The 27,152-nt window shown below is 35.5% G+C and overlaps 1 protein-coding gene across 1 annotated transcript; it reads right to left on the reverse strand.

Moving 5' to 3' along the window:
* Window positions 1-811: 811 nt before the first annotated feature.
* LOC150104454 (growth/differentiation factor 10-like) lies at window positions 812-26,944 on the reverse strand. Its single transcript, XM_090395626.1, has 3 exons — window positions 26,316-26,944; window positions 10,423-11,327; window positions 812-1,067 (listed from the first exon to the last, which is right to left on the reverse strand). Exons 1-3 carry the CDS (start codon window positions 26,617-26,619, stop codon window positions 876-878), a joined length of 1,401 nt encoding a protein of 466 aa, XP_090251752.1. The 5' UTR covers window positions 26,620-26,944; the 3' UTR covers window positions 812-875.
* Window positions 26,945-27,152: the final 208 nt, after the last annotated feature.

Genomic DNA, 27,152 nt, shown 5'->3' on the forward strand with positions numbered 1-27,152 from the left:
GTGAGTTGCTGTATACTACTGGCTGACACGAGTGTGTCGTAATAAATTAATGAATACCACTTGATGTAAAATCATCCTTTTTTTTGTTGCACTGTAGGGGATGCTTCATCAGCTGATTCTCTGAATGCTCTTGAGAATAAGCGGTAATCAATGCGGATCGTTTTTTTTTTTTTTGTTGTTATGCTACTTGATGCTTTGTTTCTGTTGTATGTGCTGCCAGTCCTGATTTATGTCTACTTTCGTTCTCAACGTCTTTGAAGTGTTCCGATCAACGTATCTCTCCAGATGTACCTGTCTGTCCTATGTAGTGTAAACCGCAACTTCTTATGTGTTCTATAGTCGATTTTAATAAGTTGTAGGTTTAAAAATCCATTTGTTCCATTGGGGAGGGAGTAGGATTCAGGAGAAAAAGACAGACAGAGAGAGAGAGAAAGAGAGACTATTTACTTCAGTCAATGAACTACTAACTCTGGAATCATGAAGAAAAAAGTTTAAAATATGTTGCACTCTGGATCCCGTAAGCCTTATGCTGGTATTTTATTTATTTATTGTCATTAATTCCAGGAAAAGTTGTATAATTTAGGACTTAATCAGATTTCTATATGATCCATTCTCATATATCTGCAACGAAAGAGTTCAAATCTCTCTCTCGCTCTCTTACCATCCCCCCCCCCCACACACACACACATTTACACTTTACATAAAATATTGTGCAATATTAAATCAATCACTTTAATGTGAGAATTCATGCATTTTTTCTTTTCTTTTCTTGTATTCAAGCACACATGACTGATTCATGTGATTTTCGTAGTGGTATTTAAAAAAGTTTTTAATTTAAGACTAGGTTTGTTACAAACAGCTCGATAGACGGCGCTTTATCGACAACCACAGCTTTCTACTTTCATGTTTGGATATGTTTTCAATACAACGTTGTGATCTTCGTTGAAGTAAAGAAGTGTAACTGAAGACATCGCTTGTGGGGCACAGCACGGGACTGGAACTTCGGGATCTAGACTGAGTGCATGCACGATGCTCTGAATGGTGGCGTGATTTGATGGTTGAACTCCCTACAGAAAAAAAAAAAAAAAAAATTACATTGCATACGTTTTTCATGCTAATCTTATATTATTGAGCTTGATAATGTTTTCTTTAAAATTTATTTAAATATTGTCATCGATAGCAAACAAGGATATAAAAATAATCGAAGTTCAAAGTATTTTTATTTTTATTTTTATTATTAGTATTTTTATTGAAAGTGATAAAAAGAAGTCAAATGAGTTAGTTACGCTCATAAAAGCATTGATTATTTCATGGTAGTATAAAGAAAGAGAGAGTGAGTGAGAGAGCAGGTAGAATTTTCAAATGAAAAATTGTTATGATTCTGGTATGAATAAACTCTTCATTAAAAGATGGCAACATATTTCGGTATATATATATAACGGAGAACAAAGCGGCCTTTTGCAGCTGCCCGATTTTTATCCATCTAACTCGAGTGCTTCTAGATGTTTTTTCAATGTTTTAGGGATGGCATAAAGCACCTGTTATTATGGGAACAACTTTCGTTTTCTTTTGTCAGATTCGTTCAACCTCGACTTGCAACTTCGAAACTTTGAAACGCGATACTTTGAAATTTTTTCAGTTTCTTTGTCGTCAATCGGACTATCTCCTGGTACTGATATTTCGATAAACTTAATACCCTTGTTTTCACCTTTTTCAACCACTGTGATATCGGGTGTATTACATTCCAAGCTTTTGTCAGTCTGGATTTTGAAATCGCAGAGTATTTTAGCTTTTTCATTCTCAATCACTTTCTGGTGAACTTTATGCTTCTAACAGTCTTTATATATATATATATATATATATATATATATATATATATATATATATATATATATATATACTTGGGTACAATATATATTATATTATACCTAAGTTAAAATACTTTCTATATATAGTATTTTAACTTGGGTATAATATAATATCTTAAAGATACCAAGTAATTTATTAAACTTGGTTTTAATCCTTTTTTTCCGAGTAAGCAAACAGACACGTGAGTCAAGTTTGCGCCTGCACGTACTGCAAGTCCAAGGCAACTCGGTGTAAAGGTGGATTAACCACTGATCACTTTCCTTAGTATTTCCCTCTAATGCAAAGCACATCCCCTTGCCTTTAATGCATAGCATCATACATCTCCGCAAGGGGATATGCTTTGCATTAGAGAGAAATACTAAGGAAAGTGATCAGGGCTTAATCCACCTTTAGCCTTGGACTTGGACTTGACTATATATATATATATAGTCAAGTTTACTATATATATATAGTTGACTATATATATATATATATATATATATATGTGTGTGTGTGTGTGTGTGTGTGTGTGTTAAAGTATAATTAAATTAAAATAAATTATATTAAATTATAATTAATATATATATAAGGGGGACCGGAAAGTAATCAATTATTTTTAATAATTGATTACTTTCATTTCATTTCTTAGCCAATGAAAATTTGATTTCATTTTTAGGCGATTGTTTTTTCTTAAATAACATAAATTATTAAATTTGATTTTTATTTAAATATTAGCATTACTTTTCTATTTAAAAAAATCTGTTTTTTTTTTAATTTTAGATTATTTTTTTTAATATGGCGGACTTTAAAGTTGAAGAGCCATTTACATCATCGTATGCTGTTTTTGTTTCACCAAGGAAAGAGTGCTACCGAGGCTACCAAAATTATTTGCTCAACTTATGGAGACGTACTGAAAGTTAACAAATGGCAGCGATGGTTTAGGAGATTCCCAAAAAAAAATTTTGATCTCTCTGATCGTCCTCGATCTGGAAGACCTCTTACTCTAGATGACGATGCTCTTAAGACTCTCGTTGAATCAGATCCAAAACAAACCATACAAGAATTAGCAGAGAAACTTAGTTCATCATGGTCAACTGTCCAAGAGCACTTACATAAGAGTGGCAAGGTTCTTAAACAGGGTGTATGGGTACTGCATGAACTGTCAGAAAACAATAACGCACAAAGACGGGCGATTTGCAATTCATTGTTGAGCAGACAACAAAAAAACCCCTTTTTGGAACGAGTCGTAACTGGTGGCGAAAAATGGGTTCTGTATAAGAATACTAAACGCAAAAAACAGTGACTTTCTCCAAATCAAACTCCAATTCCAACACCTGAAGATGGACTTCACCCACAAAAGTTTCTGTTGTGCGTTTGGTGGGATATTCATGAAATTATTCATTACGAACTCATGGAACAAAGTAAGATTATCACAACAGCCATCTACTGTGAACAATTAGAGCGACTACATCACATCAGGCATTGTTAATCAAACGTCCAGCGCTTGTCAATCTAAAAGGGGTAATTTTGCAGCAAGATAATGCAACACCACATTCTGCAAGAATGCCTCAAGAAAAAATTAGGCAGTTAGGATGGGAACTTCTTCCACATCCTCCATTTTCTCAGGATATTCTCAGGATATTGCCCCTATATATATATATATATATATATATATATATATATATATATATATATATATATATATATATATATATATATATGACAGAATGATCATTGACTCGGTTAACATACATAGTTTTATGAAAAAAATTGAATGACTAGAACCGAGATTTAATTAAAAAGGTTTTAATAAACACACTACTAGTTTCGGCCTGTAACAGCCTTCTTCAGGTGACATTATAAAAGAAAAAACACTAAACATTGAGGGTTAAAAGACTATGAACATCATAGACAGTCTTTATACATAATTAGCATTAAAACGTTGTAGTTGTATTTGAAGCTGTTCTTTCATTTGTTGCATTGTTGGGAGAGTGCGTGCTTGCTGCATCACGTGAACGCCAGTACATGATTACAGCTGAATGACTATCAGGGAGGTTATAGCTTAAGTTGTTATTTAGATGAACAGGATTGAAGATGATTTCGCTCGATTCCACAATTTTTCTCTCTATTTCGTCACTGCAACGGAAGATGTTTGCAGATTTTTCCCAGCAGACTTTGTGACTTTGGCTATCATCACTAGGATTAGCCGAGAAGAGGATATGATTTGATAATGCACTTGCTCGCTGTCTCTTGTAAGTAATGTCTCTCATGTGTTCTTCCATACGCATTTCGACAGATTTGTCTGTCTGCCCGAAATAAGGAACATCATCAACTCAAATACCCTGGCGTATATAAAATATTATGTGACTGCGATATTCCTTATTTCGGGCAGACAGACAAATCTGTCGAAATGCGTATGGAAGAACACATGAGAGACATTACTTACAAGAGACAGCGAGCAAGTGCATTATCAAGTCATATCCTCTTCTCGGCTAATCCTAGTGATGATAGCCAAAGTCACAAAGTCTGCTGGGAAAAATCTGCAAACATCTTCCGTTGCAGTGACGAAATAGAGAGAAAAATTGTGGAATCGAGAGAAATCATCTTCAATCCTGTTCATCTAAATAACAACTTAAGCTACAACCTCCCTGATAGTCATTCAGCTGTAATCATGTACTGGCGTTCACGTGATGCAGCAAGTACGCACTCTCCCAACAATGCAACAAATGAAAGAACAGCTTCAAATACAACTACAACGTTTTAATGCTAATTATGTATAAAGACTGTCTATGATGTTCATAGTCTTTTAACCCTCAATGTTTAGTGTTTTTTCTTTTATAATGTCACCTGAAGAAGGCTGTTACAGGCCGAAACTAGTAGTGTGTTTATATTAAAACCTTTTTAATTAAATCTCGGTTCTAGTCATTCAATTTTTTTCATAAAATACATATATATATATATATATATATATATATATATATATATATATATATATATATATATATATATATATATATATATATATATATATATATATATATATATATATATATATATATGTTAAAAATACCAAGCAATTTTAAACCTGGTTTTACTCTATTTCCCAAGTAAGCAAACAGACAAACAAGTCAAGTTTGCGCCTGCAAGTGATGCAAGTCTAGCTGATCCTACAGGTAGTACAAGACCAAGGCAACTCGTGGTAAAGGTGGCATAAGCTCTGATCACTAATCTTAATATTTACCCTTAATGCCAAAACACATCTCCAAGAAGGGGATATATGATGTTTTGTATTAAAGGCAAGGGGCCACCACCCAGACCGGTTTCGACCTTTATTGAGGTCTCATCAGTCACGCGTTGCCTTGGTCTTGCACTACCTGTAGGATCAGCTAGACTTGCATCACAAACAAGTCAAGTTTGCAGGCGCAAACTTGACTTATTTGTCTGTTTGCTTACTTGGAAAATGGAGTAAAACCAGGTTTAAAATTGCTTGGTATTTTTAACATTTATTATACCCAAGGTAAAATACTTCCTGATGCTAACAATTCTAACTAAGAAATACTAACAATTCCTGTTAGCGTAGGGAATTGTTAGCGTAGCAAGTGCGGAAAGAAGATTTTCCAAGCTTAAACTGATTAAAAAGTATTTGCGAACAGCAATAACTCAAGAAAGATTGGTTGGTCTAGCAACTATATCGATAGAGGTCGAAATAGCTTATAATTTAAATTTAGAAGAGCTTATAAGCAGTTTTATTGTGCGATATCCCCGTAGAGCAAACATTTAATTCATATTATTATGTTTTGCATTAATGTTTCTCTTGTAATAAAAACAAAATAGCAATTGGAGATTTTCTTATATTCTTGTCTTATAATCCATCACGGGCGATATTTAATTGTTTGCCTCAGGGCGCGATCTAATCTGGCGACGGACCTGGTTATCCTACTATCCTCATAATTTGCATAAAAAGACAATAGCTCGATTTGATATTTACGGGTTTCTGGTAATTGACGAGTAGCAGCCTCCTTTGTGAATTCGGAATTGAAGGTTCCAGTTAGCCATCAGTTGTAAGGATTGTTTATTATATACCGAATAAAACTGTGATAATTTACGAAGCTTGAACTGGGACATAAGACAGCTCCTACAAGCTGTTCCCAAATCAAGAAAGTTAAAAGTGCTTCCACCATAAAACTCAATATATCTCATGGTCAAGGGTTAAACATTTTACTCCAGTATTACTAGTTAGTCAATATAGCATATGGTGTCGGCCACCGACACATATATTGCTTTCAGCAGAGCCACTGCTGCTGCTGGAAACGTGTTCGATTTCTTTACTCTTATACCTTCCAATTTGTTATGTACAATTATGTGAGTTCCTTTTTTTTTTAGGTAAATGGGACTCTGTTACTTTGATATCGTATTTTTTTAAAAGTAATCCAGTCCTATATATATACACGAGACGAGTGAAAAGTTTTGAAACACGTAGGACAAAAGTGATGTTAAAGCAACTGATATAACCACAAGAAAGAACATATCTTAAATTAAACCCTTTAATTCCCATGCTTCATCAAATTGTAATAATTTGTTCTTTTTCTGTTAGGTATATAAGAAGACATAAGAAAACTTCAATCCCTTCATGTTGATTATCCCAACCTTTAGCACATCCTCGTATATATAGCTATCGGTAACGTAATGTCTAAAGTTGGAGATTGGATGTCCACCATACTTCAAAAACATTCAGGGCTAATAAAAGATTCTGGAAAGTTTGATTTTATTACTCAACTTAAATTCTCTTCCTTTCAACAGAGTTTCTCTATCGCGTTGTAAGTTTTTCAATGCCGTCCCATCTTTAGTTGTTGTAAAGTTCTTTAGTTGTTGAAAGAAGCTTTTTTCTCTTGATTATAAAGTATATTTTATTTGACAAGAAATTATATTCTTGTTTTATTCCTTGCCCAAGTAATGCAAACATAGTTTGAGCATGAAGTATCTTAACAGGTCTACTTATATATATAAAGGCTGTTGATCAGTTGAATAGAGGCTGTTCACATTACTTGCCTTAGCATCCTATTATGCAAAACGCACTCCCCTTCGTTCGTGTATATTGCTATTCATTACTGGAAGGGTCGCTATCCAGACCGGTTTCGACCTTTATTGAGGTCTCATCATTTGGAGCCAGACCGCGGAAAAAACCAAGATTGAATTAACGCAGAGGTCATATAAGTATTTTCCATATACAAGTAGTACAATCATGCACGATTTTTCTTTCTTCCTGATTTCGCTCGTACGTAGTCCCACACTTTATCGTGCAGGCGAAACCAAATCTAATGGAACAGTGTGGTTAATCCTTATTCCCATAGTGTCCAATCTCTGATATTGCGTTTGTTCTTCTGGCTGATTTGCCTGTTTTAAAGAGAAAAAAACCGAGTCCAGGAGAAAAACCCCCTCTACATCCGTATGAGAGCAGCTAACCATTTGATTTAAAACACCTCACGAAGGTTCGTCACGGGATTCGAACCAGTGTCTTTCATCCAAAGGGCATTTCCAATCCAGCTGAGTAAGGGAGCTCAGTGTATCACTATATTATCAAACTACTCTGCGTAAAGTACAACTTTCTCTGATCCATATTATTTTAATAATATAGTGACACACCATTTTACTACTTGTATATGGAAAATATATGACTCTTGTATTGCTTCAACCTTTGTAGATATCAAGAAATTTAAGGATGTGTGTGAAATGCCAAAGACTGTTTACAATTGTAGTTTTAAGAGAATCTTGTGCCATAGTGCTATACAATATATACACGAAAACACAAGGTAAAAAAATATTCTTTATTAAATATACTGCCATATATTTCGGTCTGAAATTAACAGACTATCGTCCGTGGTTTAAAAACAGTTTTTACAAGGTAAATGCACACAATGGATTTATTGGAAATAGAACGAGCCGCGTGATGTTCAATCGCCAATAACGTTATGCTTTCACAGAAGAAAAGAGTAATCATGAAAGTGTAAAATAAATTGCACATATATATATATATATATATAATTTATAATATCCTACTAAACGAAACGGATCATCAGACAGATGTAGTATCTGGTTGGTTTCTTAAGACCTTATATCTTTATAAAATATAATTGGTCTTAATTAGTAAAAAAAAGAACCCCGTTAATGATGTGTTATTCAATCAAACTTTCCTATATTTTTGATGAGGATAGGCAGTCGTTCCGATTCAAGTTAGAGCGGTGAAGCAAGGTCTCAGCACTCTCTTTAAATAGGTGTTCGAATTTGTACCGACATATTTGTAGAAAGCGAGTTTTAGACCAAAGAATGTTGTGGTCCGCGTCTATTCCGTGTTGAGTTAATCCAGACTTCTCGTATTTTTTGTGGAAAATATATAATTGATGTTCTTATATTCCTTTTTTTATTCAGCGTCCAGTTTGTCCAAAGTAGGGAAGATGGCAGCCACATGGAATTTCGTATACACATGGAAGAGATGTAGGTGAACGTTTATTTTTAGAAGAGGGGAAATACGTTGAGAGTTCACTAATAGGAATATAAGTCACTACTAAATCATATTTCTTCCGAATTCTTGAAATCGGTTCTGAAATTCCGGAGATCTATGGGATTGGTACCCGACTTATTGATTCCTTTTATTTGGGGGTTAGGTTTGTAGGAGTCAAGCAGATGTTACGTAGTCCTCTCGGAGAAGCCATTTAATTTCATATATTGTTTGATGGTTGAGAGTTCTTCCTGTAAATGAGGGGGAGCTGAACAATTAGTCTTATTTCGTCGAATTAAACGCTTTATGATTCCTGTCTTCTGATAAGGATGATGCGCAGATTGTTGAAGAATGTAAAGTCCATTGAAAGTGAGTATTCTATAAACTGATCTTGTTAAATTACCTGATGGTGAGCGGATGAGAAGTATACCTAAAAATTACAATTCGTTGTCTCTTTCAATTTCCATAGTGAATTTTATACGAGGATGTAAAGTATTTATATTAGCTATAAACGTTGGTAAGGTTAGGTTACGTAAAATATTGTGAAGCTACACCACAAAAATGTCATCTATATATCTTATTCAAAATGAAGGTTGAGGGTGTATAGATGAAAAAAGGATGTCTTCTAAATGCGCTAAATAAAAGTTGGCTAAATCCCATGGCAGTTCATTGTACTCAGTTGTAGAATTTGTTTTGACAAATGAAGTAACCAGAATGCATCGCGAATTCGAACAGTTTTCCTATACTACTGTATATGTTGTGGGAATATTTCAGAAAGTAGTTGTTGTAAAGTCTCTTTATGTGATCAGTATGTTGTATGGAGACAATTTTTAATTTGTGTAAGAAATCCGAAGCGTTTTCTTCTTTTTTTTTTTTAAAAAAAAAAGAAAAAGAAAAAAAGAGCGAGACTTGCCTATACGTGATTTCGGTAAGTTTGCTAAATATTTGGCTATGCGGTAGTAGGTGAATCAATAGAGTCTTTGGAATGGAATATCTTTCTTATGGATCTATGGCTGACCATAAAATCTCGGTGTTCTTTCAAAATACGTTTTTAACTTTTCTATGGTGTCTGCATCTAAACTTATAACTTCGTCTAGAACTTATAACTAAGTTGCCTGTTAGTGGGTTATGATCCAGTTCCTGGTAAATTGAACGATATGGTAGTAAAAAGAGAAATTTTTATTTTTATAATTTGCGGAATCCATAACTTCTGTAGCTTTTTCCTTGTCTGCTTTGATAATAAAAAGGGGACTGTTGTTGTGTCTTAGGGAATGGAAAATTTTCTTTTCAGGCGGAGTTTGTTAGATAAAGCTTGGATTTAAGTAGGATGGATGCGAAAGAAAAATGTATCTTTTATTACGAGATCGTTAAAGCTACCAGGAACTGGATCATAACCCCACTAATAGGCATCTTAGGAAATTAAACTCCTTTCTAGACCAAGGAGACAAAAGCATATCAGCTTTGAACACCTGAGAACTGGAGAGGTTATGCATGAAATTATAGGAACATGGACCCATCATTACAACACTGGAAATTAGTTGTTATAGAAAGACAGTTTTTCCTGGAATGCATTTTGTCCCTTGGTAAAAGTAGGAGATCAATGGTATAATATATGTGTGGTCACTCTTTGTTCAAATTGAGATGACACTTCCAACAGGATAGCACCCGGTATAACAGGGCACGGGTCGTTCCAGGAACACCTGATTATTAAGAAGGTATCACAGGGTCGTGACAAAGATCCACTGCCGTTAACTATCTGAATGAGCTGCAAGACTTTAATATGTCTGCTTAGAATAGGATATATATATATATATATGATCAGTTTTTTCAGAATTTGATGTGGATCTATATGCGATGTGTTTGTAAGGCTTACCATATTTGGTCGATGTATCTGATAAACTGGCCATTCAGTGTATATTTTATTAATACAGTTTAATGCCCTTGAAATGTTCTGGAACAGTCTGCAATGGAGAATGTCTTCGACTTTATTTTAATTGAACAAGAATAGTAAACATATTCATATTTATTTATATGTTCATTAAACATATTATTTAAATCAGGAATGGATATACACTTACCTTTGTTAGGGGAAATAGACAATTTCCAGAGCAATAGTTTACATCGAAGGACTTAGGAGAAATTATCCATTCACTCCAGCCAATATCATCAAAGTCTATGACTAATTTCTTTTTCTGGCAGTGTTCTAACGTATTCTTTCCTTTGTTCTCCATTTTAGCTTCATTTCTGTTGTTTGATTCATGTTGCCAGAAAGCAGGAAGCTTACGATTCTTCCTTTGTCGCTTTTTCTTGTGATTCTTATGATTTTTTGTTAACCCAAATGGCTTTCTGGGTTTAAGAGATTCTGGCACTGGAATTACAATGAGATCTAATTTCTTATGTTTCGTAGGACCTTCTAGTTCTTGAGAATCTGACAATTTTTCGTCCAAATAAGGATAATCAGGAAGTTCGTTGTTCAATACCGATCTCTTATTTCTTAGACTTTCGTTTTTGGTCTGTGACAGTCCCGTTGTGATTGCATTTTTAAGGTTTCTGACATGACTTCTCTTTTTGTAAGATGATTGACGATAATCCTTAGAAAAGATAACTAGAAATGGAGGCGCATTTGTTTTCAATATGTTATTGAGACTAAGAACAGTACTGTTCCCTGGATCTCTCATAGCTTCAAATTGAACTCTCAATAAATAATGACCTCGTCCTTGGTGGACTGCAAGCCATTCGGTAATATCGAACTTTAACCAGCCGTATGGCTTTTTATTTATTCTCACTTTACCTAGAAGATCAATATTGTCTTTGTGGGTGACGTCAAAGATCTTCGCGAATATATTTAACTGCCGTTGGCTAAATTTTTTTCCTAATTTCAAATGGCGTCTTTTATTGAAATGAAATTCAATTTTTTCTATTACTTCTGATGGTTGAATATTGCTTATGTTAAACAACAGCATTGAGGAATGTTTTAAATTTTCTGAAAAAAAAATGAAAGTCAGTTATTTGATAAAAATATATTTGATAAATATTAGAAAAAAAATTAAAGTCCTTAAGAATAAAACTAATGACTGCTACTCAAAATCTGCTGGCTTCAATGGGGAATTGCTGTCCTCCAGAGGATGTTAATAATTGTGTCTGTGTCTGGGAGGGGGAGACCTACAACGTCTTGGTATTTCGGTGTAGGATTCCGATTATTATGATATGTCACATATCACAGTAGTTGGTTATTTATAGGCTTCATATAGCCTATATATATAAATTGTGCTCCTTCTATTGACAACAAACTAACTAATATTTATCATTACAAAGAAGAAACACAGTTGACTGTTCGTCTCACTAATGCTAAAGTTTGCTACTTACTAAACATTTGATTACATGTAAAATCTATAAATAATTTTAAATCTTAATTAGTGCTGTTGCAAAACAAATGTAATATACAGTAATTAAAATTACGAGAAGCCTGAAGGTTGTAATCACTGGGCAAAATATTTCTAATTATAAATGCATGTAGAAATGAATATTAACAGAGGAGGAAAATAAAAAATGAACAGACATAGAAATGCAAACGAAATATCTTATTACCACACGTTTATAATTCTGATTAAAACAACTAAAGAGATTTTATTTTGAATGAACACCTTTCTTTATAATATCATACAATACAATACTTAATAATATAATATAATATAATACTTTACACATACTCTTAAATATCGATATCAGCTTTTTTCTTATTTCTGTTTTCCTTTTTGTTTCTCGAAATCGTTAATATTAGTAATTTTATTAGGAATAATTTTTATATTATTTCGAATTTTATGAGGTCCAAAATTTTCGGCAAAGGTGGCGCTGCATAAACTAGTGGCTTTATTTACTACTAAATAAATTATAGTAACCTAATTTGTGGAATTGGAAGTTTATTATTATTGTTATTTTGTGTGCTTGTGTGGAATTGCAACCTTAAACTGGCTTGTTAATGAGGATTATGTAATATGTGAGATAGCATATTTCGATTATATTTGAAATTTCCCTTGTTTTAGGGTGAGTATTTAATCTGTTTTCACTCATCGTTATTTCCGGATAAAGCAGTCTGCATGGCCTAAATTTTTCCCTTTCCCATCGTATATTTATTGTTAGATTAATGCCGCTGCGACATTACTAGGAAGTGGTGCGATATAAACCTGAAGTTCATATACTATATAAAGCAACTAAATTCTAAAATACTGAATTTTTTATATATTTATATAAATTCTGAAATACCGAAAGTGCATAACTATATAAATACTGATTTCAAAATGTTCAGTTTGCTTGAAACTTACTTCCAGTTCTTTATTACTCTCACAAAATTGAAACTAAGTTCAATATCTTTTGATCTTTATTTTATTAATTGTATGTGGGGAAGGTTTGACAGTTATTAAAAGCAGTACACGAAGATGGGCTGAGTTTAGATTCATTGTGGAATTAATGATTAAAAAAACAAACAAACTTGAACTGTAGTAATCAACACTACTTATATTGTGCTATAATGTAATAATTTCAATACTGCCTGTATTGTGCTATGATTGTTACTGTATTATCAGCACACAAAATTCGAAAAACTAATACTGAACGCAAGCGCTGCATTTTAAAACTAGTAGGATAAGGTAGCACGAATAACGTATGAGTAAAATTCAAGCAGTTGCCCTCTGTGAGCTTTGTTAAGACAAGCCACGGTTCTCTGGCATCCCTTTCTCCCCCCCCCCCCACACACACAACCTTTTAGGAGTGTAAATATTAATGCAAATTTTACATGGTGGCTTTTAGAATATACAGGCAATATATGCAGACAAAGACTCCGTGATATTTATAAATTTAATAACAAACAAATAATCAGACAAATTGTTACGATAAATTTACTTGATAATATCAAGTTTCGTAAAATAAAAGCGAAACGATATTTTTATAATGTTCTTCATAATGATGTCCCTAAATTAAAACATTTTTTTTTCTACTGAAATTAAATTATTATTATTATTATTATTATTATTAACCGGATCTTTCCTATGCGGAGCATAGGAAAGAAAAGGCGTTACACGGATTTTTTTATTATTATTATTAACCAAACATCTCTATGGAGTTAAAAGATTCATCGTGGGAGGCCCATACCAACGATTATTCACTCAATGCTTCATACCCCTTAAACTGATTCACTGAGAATGCACACATTGCAACTTTTGATAATCACTTCCTTTTGTTCACATCCTCCTAGCGAAAAATCTTGTTCTTCGCATCCCTGCTAACTGCACTTTTTTTACTTTTATTCAACTTTCTATCACATCTCTTTCTACCGTCTATCAGCCAGTTTTTGGTAACTCGTAATTTTCAGTATATTGTGATATGAATCCTATAGGCCTGACATCATCTTGGTCACTCGCTTTTGAATCCTCTCTACCACTTCCTCGTCCCCAGGAAACCGAGACTACTACATTTGAGTACACTATTTCAGATGTGTTCGTATTAAAGCATGATAAAGAGGGATAACACTTCCTTTTCCCAAATTTGCGAGCCAGATAGTTAGAAAGCTCTCTAACCAATAGGCTATTGTTTTGAAACTCTCCATGGGGATGGATGCTTGTGATTGTCTTTTGGTATGAGATGAATTTTATCGCCCAGTGTGAGACAACCGTCCTGCTTATTGAGATTTAAATCGGCTTCAGAAAGTTCCATCATTATTATCTACAGCAGTGATTCTGGATTAGGTTAAAAAAAAAATGCATTAAAACTAAAAAATAGAAAAAATCCTTAGATCTCTTGCAGCACTCATGTAATATAGGTTTATAGCTTTCATGAGTGGGAGTCACATATAAAAAATGTCAACTCCCCCACTTGCGTTGTGTCGTCTAAACTGCAACCTCTGGATCCGGAACTTCAACTTCCTCACAGGAAGTTGAAGTTCAGATGACACATTACTTTCATCATATTCCACCAGTACCATCCAGAAATACAGTCTGGCCAATAGATATATAGTGAATAGTCTTTTCAACTTGACATGCATAGATTTACACTTTGCGATTATTGAACTGCTAAACGTGTTCAAGTGGTTTTGCACAAAAGTCATTAATATAGAAATCAAACAGCAGTAGACCAAGAATTGACAGTGCCTTGAGTCACAGACGCTACTGGGGTTGCTTAATTTCTCTTGGATTCTTTTCAATCATACAGTATTTGGATAATATGTCTGTCTGCCATCCTCTTATGTCAGGAATTTCGTATTCATCCCCTTGTGCCCATGTTTTCATAATAAATTACCATGCAATATCCTAACCGTTACCTTTGCAAAGGTCCAACAGTATCATTGTATAACCATTTCTTTTATACTGCTCATAGTTCGCTGTATTACAAAAGGAGACTAAATTTCTAACGCAAGACCTCCTCACATAGTTGTACTGTCCCCATAGAGTATAAGATCCCGGCCTTCACCAACTTTTCCAAAACTTTAACCACCACCATTCCTAACTATCTGTAATTTGCTATTTCTGTTTTGGATTCACCTTTAATTAACGGAATATAACATCCTTTCATTCTCATAACCTACTTCCACTATGCATTTCAAGATTACTTCTCCGAAACACCACTAGACCATTTTCCAATATGAAAGGTATTATTATGGAATTGTCCACCCTTTTCTGCTATAATCTTTAATCTTATCATTTGAGAAGGCTTTCCTTTAGGTTTTGGTACGTTGCTGTGGTGATTCCATCCTTCCAGAAGAATATTATTGAGATTCAGTGATATCGAGTGATTCATCCTGATTCGCAATCAGCGTTCCAATTCGTCCCAGAGATATTCCATGGGATTGAATCCAGGGCTCTGTGCAGGCCAGTCAAGTTCTTCAACATTCACCTCATCAGATCATTCCTGCACAGAACTCGCTTTGGGGTCGAGACATGGACGATGTCGTGTTGATACAAGAAAAGACCTTTCCCGAATTGTTGCCATAAAGTTGGAAGCGCCGAATTATCTATAATGTCTTTATAGATAGCAGCATTAAGATTCTTCATCATCAGCCCGAATTATGAAAAAGAGCCTATGTCATGATGCATCCCCAATCACACTTCACAGTTAGCACAGCATATTCGGGCAGGTAGCGTTCTACCGGCATATGCCAAACCAGACTCGTCATTTCGACTGAAGAGAGCGAAACGCTATCCATTACTCCAGAGAACGCGATTCTCCTGCTCCAGAGTCCACTGCTGACGAGCTTTACACTACTCCTCTAGACTCTTGACGTTGCTTTTGTCGATGTTAGGCTTGTGTGCCTCTGCACGGCCATGGAAACCTTTGTTCTTCAGCTTCCGACGAATGGTTGTAGTGCTGGCATTGCTTGCAGAGGACTCTCGGAACTTGGTAGCGATTTTTTCTCGACACTCTCAAATCTGCTCCAAGCTGGGTTTCCGAGTTTGCCTTAATAATTTTCTTTGTAGTTACACATTTACCCTTTCTTAACTATTCTGCATGCTTGGCCACCTCTCACTTCAACATAGTGTGGTCTCTTTCCCTTTCGCTGGGGGTGATATGTCTAACTTGGTTGTGGATAATTTTTCTAATGTTGTCACCAAATCTAGCACTCTCAGACCCTGCGTTCTCGCCATCGCATGCTGATTTATGTAATTAACTTTTGGTAACGGCATAAATTTTATTTCTTTCTCCTGCTTTAAATAAAAACTGGAACTTTTTCAAGTCACTTCAGGCCTTGTGAGCAGAGTGGTGGTTTCATCTTTGACAGTGAAAATCGTTTATCAAACATTCGTGCACAACAGGATTCGAACCCACATCTTGTTGGCCGGAGGGATGCTATTCACTCGACCACTAGTCTACCTTACAGAACAATACGAATTCCCCCGTAATCTTAGCAGCTAACATAACCATTAGAAGGATTCTGATTTATTGGGAATTTGGTTGGACAAATGGGATTAATATAAGCTAATTTAATATTAATAATGCGATGTACTATGTTTTCCAGTACACCAATGAAATCCTGACTTGTCGGTCTCAGCTAAGAAGTAATAGTGTCAAGAATGAATATGGAAACTTTTATAATGATTCATTTGACGCATTGCCAGAGATGTCCTTTGACCGACGATTATGTAGTTCTGCTACCGTATTTCAAACAGATTGAATCAATTTGCACTTATGGACTTATTCAATTTGATATTGTACAAATGGCAAAGAGGATGCGTTTGCGATTTCTTTGATAACATTTTTGTATTATCTTTTATCTGCAGCATTTTTGCAGTTATTTGCCAGTGTTGTTGCATTCTTTTGAGAAAACTGGGCCTTAATATGAAAAAGCGACATGCTTGTGTTTTCTCAAAAAACGCTCAAACGTTTCTGTAAGAGAGTTGAATGGTAAATAAAATTCGAGCATTTAATGGATTCTAAGAACTTGTAATCTATAAATAAAATATGAGATCAATCCGAATTTATCTTTTGTCACTTGACTGCTCAGTTTGCATGCTTTGAGACGATGGAAAAAAGTGAATGCAGATGCAATTGTGGAGGATAACTAACTGGGTTTGGGGAAGGGCATAATAATCTATTTTGATCCCGTAGGGAATGCCTGATTACAGAACTGCCGATGCCATGTAAGGCCCCTTTATGCAAAAAGTCTTTTGATGTCCCTTGATATTTTTCCCTTCCTCCATGATAAAAATGGAAAAAAGCTTTTTAAACAAATGTAAATGTTAAAATAGATTTATTACAATGAAAGAATCATGCATATTTTTTACTTGCCTTTCTTGAAAATCAGACTATATTTTTACACATATGCAACAGCAGAGAGCTCTGATCACGATCAACGCAAGTATCATAACAAAATCCTTCACGCTGCCGTTGCAAACATTATCGCGAACGTTTCAGTATTTCAGTAACCGAATATAGTGTTCAAATGACTATAGAACTTGTTGATTTGTATCTGCATAGAAGAAGACTCGGCTCAGCTCGCATCTGTTAGACTGAGCTTCCCGGAATTGCAACAATATGCTCACCTGAAGATGTCAGCGGCACTTATAGTTTCAGATTGCGCGATATATCCAGGTTCCCTGAATTGACACCGCTTGTTTCGAAAGAAGTGAAATTTGACGTAAGTGAACACATAGATGGTGTTCGGAATGGAGAACTGATTTTTAAAACTTAATTTTTTCCCCGTCCTTAATTGCGCGTTTGTGCGTCGCATAACTTGCATATCTGCTTGCGGTGGCCCTGCTTGTGTAAACAAAAAAAAAAAAAAAAAATAGGAAGACCAACATCTTTCAAAAGTGGTTTCATGAAGCGATATTGTTCACTTAAGATTGTCTCATTTAGGTAGAAATCGTGCATAATCAGATTCCTAAAAAGTGGTTCTGAAAGTAATCGAATATTACCTGGAAAAAAGTGGAAAGAAAATTGTAAAAAAAAAAAAAAAAAAAAAATCCACTGAGGATGCTGAGGGAGTAACATACCTTTCCACTAAAGTGAGAAAAAATTAAAAGGATTTCTTGTTCCTCCAAACTACAGTTATCATTAGTTTTCCGCCCAAGTCCTCTGATCTTTTCAAGTTCTAATGTCAAGATTCCGTTTCCACTCACTTTTCAATGAGGCCTCTCGTAATTTCATTTCCATCCTCTTTTTTTTTTTCTTTTTAATCATCAGAATTTTACTATTTATCGCACTTAACCAGACGTTTAAATGCCAAAAGGAAACAAATCCTCCTAATGTTAAAACCTACAAGTATGAATACAGTATTTGTTTCATATTATAAATGTTTATGTATAATTTAATTAAATACCGGGTGTCCCATAAATTTGTAAACATTTCAATCTTTCTTTTCTTTCACTAAGCGTTATTCCCGCTTCCTATGCAGGGTCCGCGTGTTACTTATTTCAATAATTCATAAAAATCGAAAAAATTGGTATATTAGAGTGCGGTTTACACGAAAGTAAATCGTAAGGAGAGGGATTTATTTATTTATTTATTGGCAAGGAAAAATTTTAGTTCACATTTTCAACAATAGAGAGTGCTGTACCACGTGCCTCATTTGTGAGATGTGTAAATGAGAGTCCTATACAACACAGGGTGTGCCGATGGCAGCTCTTAATGAATGCGTGCGAATTCCCAGTCGATGCGAACAGAAATGGTTTTGTGAAAAGAAAGCTTTGTTGCTGTGATGCTGACATTGGTGGATAAGGCATTGCTAGTGAAGTTGTTTTACATAAGCGGAGAAACTGCCGGACTAAAGTTTCTAATATGACGTTTTGAGGAAACTGGAAGTTTGTCAGATCGCCCTTACACCGGCAGACCAGTGTTATCCAAAGCGCGTGCCAGCGCTGTGGTATCTCAAATGAACGCCCTAGCGGCAGAATGAATGAGCGGTGTAAGCGGTGCATGGGAACCTGCAAAAATCATGAGCATAGCGAAAACGTCCGTATTCCATGTGGCATCTTTCATGGTGTGTTAAACTTGTATCCATACAAGCTGCTGTCTCTTCACCAGCTGTTACCAAGCGATACCACTAAGCGGGAGGAATTCTCAATGTTGGCTTTGACAAAAATTGCAGAAGCTCCACAATAGCTGGACAACATCTTTTGGACAGATGAAGCGCATTTTTCATTGCGTGGGACAGTTAATACGCATAATTGTCGAATTTGGGCGCTGGACAATCCACACGCCTACAGGAGCAGTTGCATTCACTGCGACTCACTGTTTGGTGCGGCTGCATTGCATCCATCATTGTGGGCCCCTTTTTCTTTGAAGAGCCATATGCAACAAGGGGCCGGAAGACGCGAGTAAATGCACAGTACTACTTTCAACTGCTACGCGAAAACGGGGTACAATGCTTACTGGAAAAAATGTTCTTCACGCATGCAGGACGGTACGCCACCTCATATCGCGTCTCCCATGAAGCAATTTCTCATCAGTAGCTTGACATTTGCTGATGAGAAGCTATTGACACCAGTATATTTTTGGTTGTGGGGCTATTTAAAGTACCGAATGTACCTGAGCAGCCCATCTTCCTTAGCGGATTTAAAAGATGCTTTTCTCCGTGAAGTTGCTTGCATCCACCCGGATATGCTCCATGCTTCTTTTTAATGGCGTTCTCACACGCTTTTAGCATGTAATTGCTTGTGGCAGCGGACACGTTGAACACTGTTCAACTGTATGTAACGGGTTTCCTGCATATGAATAAATAAGTTTTCATTCTGACTGTCATCACTGGGGTTGCCCTCTGTCGGTGAAATTTTGAACTATTTTTGGTGGGAAAGACTAAATTCACTTTCGTGCAAACCGCACTCTAATATGCCATTTTTCCCCCCGATTTTTATGAATTATTGAAATATTTACAAATATATGGGACACCCTGTATATAAATGTGAATTATATCTCTGTACGCTTACTTTTGCATCGACTACATTTTTCTATACGTTATTCTCCCTGAATTTCTTCGAATAAAATCTCATTTGCCCTCGACAACAGCTTAGCGACAGTAGAGTCCAATGTTCGCTGCTTTCTTATGGTGTAAACATTTATGGTAGTTTCATCCTTCCTACATTCACCTTTAACCTTGCCTAAAGAATAAGGCTTTGCTGAACAGAAGATTTTTGTTTGAGCATTTTCGAATCAATCGTAGGACTGTAGACTTTGATGTCATCATCGGCACTTTTTTTCTGCAGATTCCTTTCTCCCCGCCCCCACCTTACTCCCCGTAATGATCACAAGGACTGAATTATTTAAAAGAATCACTCAGCCATTAAAAGAAGAAACTGCATGAGGAAACTTTTGGACTTAAAACGTACACATGCACAATCTGACGATAATAGCAACAGTAGTGATGGCCGCAATTTAAAAATATAGTGTATAGTGTTTTAAATTCTGTTCAGTAATAAAGTTCTTCTGATAGTGTCTGTGGCTGGAAGCGTTCATCATAAAATAGCACCCCTCAGTTCCAGCCACAGACACTATCAGAACAATGTTTTATTTTTTTAACACTTGGAGATGTTTGTGGAGACTCATCGTATCTAGATATCGCGCTTTGAACTGTCACGAAGACTCTAGAGACAGGGAATATGTTTATGCCCATTTACATCAGGTTGCAAACGCAATGTTGAAAAGCGACATATTTGGTATTAAACGCGATTTTAATATTAAAATTATAGCAGGAACTAGCTATCAATAAAAAGATCGTAGATTAATTTTGATTAAATTAATCTGTAGGTTAATGCATTTTTTAACTTTCTTCTTTAACTTAATGAAAATTAGAAAGGATGAAAAGAAGGATGAAGAGCCATGGCATCCATCTCCCCCCAACCCCCAAAAATCTATTCCCAAACAGTATTCAAAAAAAAAAAAAAAAAAACGACACTCTCGATGATATGCCTATCTATTGGACTAAATCTCTATAAGTGAAAATGAAATGCAAATATCTCTAACAGTGGTAATGAAATCAGTCATTTTGCTTGTCTCTAACCCTGATCTTCAGAATTATACAGACAATACATTCGTCTATATAATTCGATTCGGATGACAGTTTATACAGGCGTTACAACGTGGTATAGAGAAATGCCTATATAACCTGTAATACTCATCTGGCATCTACCTAGTAGTATGTAGCCGATCTTCTATCCAGCTAGTGCTTAAAAAGGAAGATGAAAGATAGCCATCATGAGTTGTCCATTACTCACACTTCACTACTTTCGAAAGTCGTCAAAGCAGCTTCTTCTCTAGCTGAAGGACCAATCAATTAATTTGTGATGACCAATATAGATTTCTCTGTTCTCTTCTACAGCAGACTTCCTCGCTTACTTTTTTTACCCATTGGTAAGGTTATGAAAATATTTGAAGAAACTCATGGTCGCTCTTGATATACCAAAGACTTTTATGATCGTGTCCGGCATCAAGTATACTTACTAAACTACCATCTTATAATTACTCTCCTGCCCTTTCCTCGCTTGTCGTTCATTGCGTGTCATGGTTAACGGCTTCCTTTTATCAGAGGAAGCCACCAAGCATGGCTTTTTCTCATCAGATTTCTTTATTTATCACTCAGTCAGTGCTGTAATATCCTCAGAGTTCTGTATGCTCGTCCATTCTCTTCCTCCTATACATCAATGTCCTGCTCTCTCTCTCTCTCTCTCTCTCTTTCTAAGTTCAAATCCTATCCATAGTTTTGCTGATGATACTCTCCATTCCTCTTCTTCATTCCAAAACTTTGTGGTACTAATATAATTCAAGCTTTAAGACTTTTTTCATAATTTCTTTAAGTGGGACAGAGATAATCAAATGGATTTCAGTGCTAGGGAAACACTTTCCCGGCTTATTACCCAGAATAAGTGTCATATTTTTCTTCCTCTTACGTTTGATATCAGATTTCCATTCAGATCATTTTTCTCTTCTCGAACTTACCTTCATATCTAACTTACCACGGCACCATATCAAATCCGCAGCATCTCAGCCTCCAAAAAACTTGTTCTTCTTCGGTTTTTTTTTTTTTGTTTGTTTGTTTGTTCAAAACACTACTACTCTCCTGCTCAGCTGCTAGCACTTAATAAATCTCAAATCCTACTGAACCGAGAATATAGTTTTCACATTCAGAGTGATAAATCCGAAAACGTTTTTGATTGTATACAGAAGAGGTCAGTCTGCTTTACTCCCTGCTGTCGGTTTTTCATCAGCACTGTTTCTGTGCATTACCTCTAATCGTGTAAGAACACGGGAAACGCTAGTCAACATTGTTACACAACTTCAACCTGAAACACTAGTTCATCTTCAAACATATTGAGCCAGCTTTTCTTCTTCTTCCTTCATTCCGTCTCTTTCTCTGGATATTATTTTCCAATGAGTACGTTCCATCCTCCAGCCTTTCAAAAATGTGTTAATAAATGCCTTCTTTCTCCTTAACCACTTGCTCTCAGATGACACTATTGTGTTATAAGTTTTGTGATCTCCCGTTTGTGTATGTATGTGGGGAGGATAATATATAAATTAAAATAAATAAAAAACACGAGTTTTTGTTGATTCCATTTGGCTTCCGAAAGCCTAATTTAGCAGGATAAGGCGATTAGTCATATGGTCCCATGACTATGGTCGTTAATCATGTGGTCGTTTGTGTTCTTCTAACTGGTTTTGCAGGATGAAAGAACCCTAGGTGCCAAGAAGAAAAAACTTATTACAACTCATTACTATTCCAGCTAACTCACCTTCATGCACTCCCTATTTTTAAACAGACATCATAGATAGGAAAGGACAGCTTGGACAACTCGAAAGCACATGCTTATATATCTAGAAGATCGATTGCAAGATATGCATTTCTTTTGAGTAGCAATATTCATTCGTTGCAGAGAACAGTATTCAAATCCTGCGCTAGCAAATTCCTCGATCAAAAAAAGAGTAAAAACTAAAGGTTAAAGTAATTTTTTAAAGAATTCCATTTTGTATTTTTAATCATACCAACCGTATACAGTATCCTAGACTTTTTTTTCTTTTTTGCATGCGAATGCATTCTTTTTTCTGGTTTAGCTGACCATTGGTAACATTTTTACTTTATAAGCATATTCTAATGATAATCAGGACAGATTATTTATCCTGTTCTGATAAAATTGGAATTAACTAATAAAAATAACTTTAAAATCTTTAGAATGCTTACACTACATTTTTAAAGGAGGGGTGAGAAATAATGCGAGCTGTTTGCTTATTGCTTTCTGCTTTGGGATTTCTTTTGGCGAATGAAAAGAAGTCCGTGGGGGGACATCAGAAACAACAGATTGCATGACTTGTTCTATAAAAAAAAATACGCGAATGTTATGAAGGCCGTTACCAAGGCGTGCTGCTATAAACTGAAGTGTAAGTGACAGCGTTCATATATTCATAAAGCCACAGAATCTTACTGGAAGAGAGGGCAGAAAACGATAACACGTAAAGGCCAATAGTTGTTAAGCTGCCCAAATCAGGCCTTGACCTGACGGTGTCGAAAAAGCACTTCACTCAGTTACTCTACGAACACAACGACATTCGATATAACTGTTTTTTTTTTTAATTTATTTTATTATCGAGGACAGTTTACAAAATGGCTCTCTTTAAGGGTATTTTATGTTGGCCTTTGTGGCGGTTTGCACGCGTGGAAGGAGAGGAGAGTAAATAATTTGAGCGTTGGCACCTGGCAAGAAAGATAGTTCTCTGTTAGCGATGGGAGTTATCAAGTACGGCTGGAGTGCACTGTTAATTCCCTCGAAGTGGCTGATAACAGCTGCAGTCGTTCGTTTTAGATATGCTGACTAATTGGGATACGTTACTCTCTACCAGAGTGATGACATACACATTCCGGATGGTGGCCATCATGAAAGATGAATTCCTGGTTGCCGCAGGTGTTGGTTATGTTTCTCCAAATTACACTGTTCAGGTTTTATCGTTTGCTTTCAAGTCAAAGAAAAATAGCAAAAAACACTCTCAATGATGTATTCAAATGAACGAAACCTAATGGCATTTATTAGTGGAATTGGAATATTCGATATCTGAGACCAGTCTAATGGATATGTGTGAAACTCTTATGGGATTAAAATAACTAATTACCCTACTCATATTTCGAAAAGAATAAGTTGCATGTGCTTATGACCAGTCTAATGGATATGTGTGAAACTTTTATGGGATTAAAATAGCTAATTACCTTACTCATATTTCGAAAAGAATAAGTTGCATGTGCTTATTAATAAGAGAGTAATCGAAAGATTGCCTGTAATATGCAATAATGTACCACGAATTAAAACTGCGGGAAAGATATTTGCATTTATTTCGTTACCTCTTTAACATATTCATTATCTGTAACTGTTTTATATGAATCCTATCCGCGAATGGTTTTGGACCTTCAATTCATTAGTACTACGTGGTGGGAGAAGTGTTAGAGAAGCTGAAACCCTGCTTTACAGACAAAAGTGGAGTTTTTTCCCAACCCATTTCAATAAGCTGCATGGTATTCTTATACCAGGAGATGAAATTCATCGGTCACCTAAAGATACCAGAAATGATGCCCATAGTGCGATTCGAATCCACATCCTGTTGGTTGGAGAGCAGAGACGCTATTCTCTCTCTCTACCAACCAAGGCAAATAAACAAATAAACGTAGTCCGCATATTGTTAATAATTATGCAGTGTTCCTTTCAATAATTTGCTTAATTAAATTAAATAATATTTGCTTAGCAAATCTTTTTTACTATAAAGCAACCCCAACACTGCCAACCCGAAAGGTTTGTGTGTGTGTGTGTGTGTCCTCAGCCTAGTAGTTGGTGGGGTAAATGCTGTTTACTATAAAATTCTTATAGAACAAAGTGGCTTTCCGTTCCTTTCCTTGTCTAGTAGTATTCTGTCTGTAATACGTGTGCGTTAGTGAGGCCGATTTATCTTTGAGGGACGAAAAACTCGAGTTTCCGGGAGAAAACCCTTCATCTCCGTATGAGACCTCGTTCAAATCCCGTCTATGACTGATGAAGGTTCTTCTGTCAAATGACTCCGTCGAAACCAACTGAGCTAGGAAGGCTCACGATAGGACAGTAATTCTATTAAATGTTACAAGTTTAATCCCAGAGAGAGTAGGGCTCCACCCGCTACCTTTAGTCCTAAGTAACCTTTTTTTGAAGACAGGCAGATAAAAATTTTACTTATTAACTTTATTGTTCGAAAGAAAATAATGTTAATACGGAGATATTCTTCAATAGCATCGAAAGGAAAAAAGATGATCTCACCAGATTTGAAGAAAAGAAGATGGTTATTTTGCAGAATTTTCTAAATTACTGAAAGGATTTTTTTTTTTTTTTTGATATGGAATTTAAAATAAGGTCTCAAACAGCATACCAGGGAAAGCGTAATACGAGAGGAAAAGAGCCCACAATGTATGAAAGGATTAAAATATAAATTAGAAACAGAATAACTATAAATAATTAAAAACCAAGTTTTTTGAGATGAATGTTAATATCTTTTTCACCTTTCGAAGCTGTTCAAGTATTTCTACAATTAATATATCTTTCAATGTTACTATTTTTTATGCAGTTCCCAATTACGAAAGGCTCTCAGCCTATAGCACATTAGTAAGTCAGTGGACTAAGGATTTTTCTTCTATTTTTATAACTTTAATTTAGTGTTTATTTTTATAAGTTTTTGGTCTTTTTTTATTTATTTTTTATATAGTCCGGAAACTCTGCCCTGGAGACCGAATGTATTTTTTTTTCTAATCCTTAGTCCACTCACTGTATCGATATTAATGTATTATAAGTTAGCAATATTTCTGGAGAAATCACATAAAAAAATTAGGATAAAGCTCAAAGACCTGCTGTGATGCTTTATACAGCAGGTCTTTGAGCTCCTCATAAAAAAAAGAGCTCATAAATAAAGCTCCTTTTTTTATGAGGTGCTTTTCAGCAATGTATAACTATATCAAAATTTTTATTCTAAATTTAACTATATCAAAATTTATGAGAATTTTTTTATGGTTTAACGTGCTCCTTTTCACAAGGGGATACTATGGATTACATACATCAGAAATGGCTTAATAATAAAGGAAATTTTCTAGTATACGGAAAGTAATTTTCTAGTATACGGAAAATAAAACTTCATACTTTCTTGATTCGATGTTTAGGTTTTACATAACAAATGGGGTAGCCATTGTTGGTGACGATGTAAAATGCGAAATTTAAAATAAAGCATCGCTTGAGATATGTATACAAGTACAAGACAATACAAGAAGAAGCATGCAGTAAAAGGAATTCTCGGAATTATTAGGGGAGCTTTTAAAAAATTTGTAAAATGAATTTTCGGTCTACATAATATTTATACACTGAGTTTAAGTCCCGCGTATTTAATTTCGGTTCTCAATTCACATTCATACCTTATATTACAGTTTTTTTTGTTGTTGTTTGTTTGCTGCTATACAAGCTTAACGTATATAAACAAGAAGTAACTCCAATCCTACCTTGTTGTGGGAGGATGCTTCTGACAACGTTGCATTGTTCCTTCAGTGAACTTAGCTCTCCATTTTCGTACTGATGATACAGATTTACCATATAAGGCGGAGGCGAAGTGGATCGTAACTCGTCCTTGGATCGTGTCTTAGGTATGTGGTCCATTTCTAATAACGATTTCATCGCTTCCAGTAATAGATCCCTACTGCTGTCAACTGGTAATTCGGTTGCCATAGAAGGCAAAGAAACGAGTAGCTGACTCAAACAATACGAACACAGTAGTATCAATGAAATATTTCTTTTATTCTGATCCATTGCAATTTCAAATGGATAAGATTAGCAACAAAAAGCCGATACCGCGACTGAACTACGGTGTAACTTTTCCCCTTCTTCTAGGAGGTCTGCATTGAAACTAGAGAATATAAACAGGTGTGATCAGAGTCTTCCTTCATCACTTTTCGAATTACTTTTTGTTGACATCGTGCGGAGTGCCACTACAGAAATGTTCATTACAAAAATCCCACTGGAGCGTACTGCTTCGGAATGCTACGGCCCGCTCCACGCTACTAATCACGAATTCGAAGATGCTGCTTATATACTATACGACGCTTCCGTCGACCGCCGGGAAACACCGAGGAGTGCTTGCAAACACCAAGGATGGAAGAGAACGAAGTTACGCGCGTGCTCCAGAAATGTTTTAATCTTCCGATCGTTGACTGCTAGAGCCGTAAAAGTCCAAATGATTATTGATACTTCACGCTATCGTTTGATGCCAGAAGTTTCGAAAATACGCTGCTTTTGAAATGAAGGAGGTTATACTTTTAAAGATGACCTAAGTTGTTTTCGAC

The sequence above is a fragment of the Typopeltis vanoorti genome, chromosome 7, assembly GCF_054136105.1.
Source record: "Typopeltis vanoorti isolate ZY-2024b chromosome 7, IOZ_Tvanoo_1.0, whole genome shotgun sequence".
Taxonomy (NCBI): domain Eukaryota; kingdom Metazoa; phylum Arthropoda; class Arachnida; order Uropygi; family Thelyphonidae; genus Typopeltis; species Typopeltis vanoorti.

What these genes read in the sequence shown, in the direction of transcription:
- LOC150104454 (XM_090395626.1), bottom strand. Translation starts at nt 26,619, where the DNA reads ATGGATCAGAATAAAAGAAATATTTCATTGATACTACTGTGTTCGTAT. An exon ending in AAGCATCCTCCCACAACAAG is followed by an intron (nt 11,328 to 26,315) that starts GTAGGATTGGAG and finishes TTTTTTTTTCAG; the next exon opens with AAAATTTAAAACATTCCTCA. An exon ending in GTCTATTTCCCCTAACAAAG is followed by an intron (nt 1,068 to 10,422) that starts GTAAGTGTATAT and finishes TTTTTTCTGTAG; the next exon opens with GGAGTTCAACCATCAAATCA.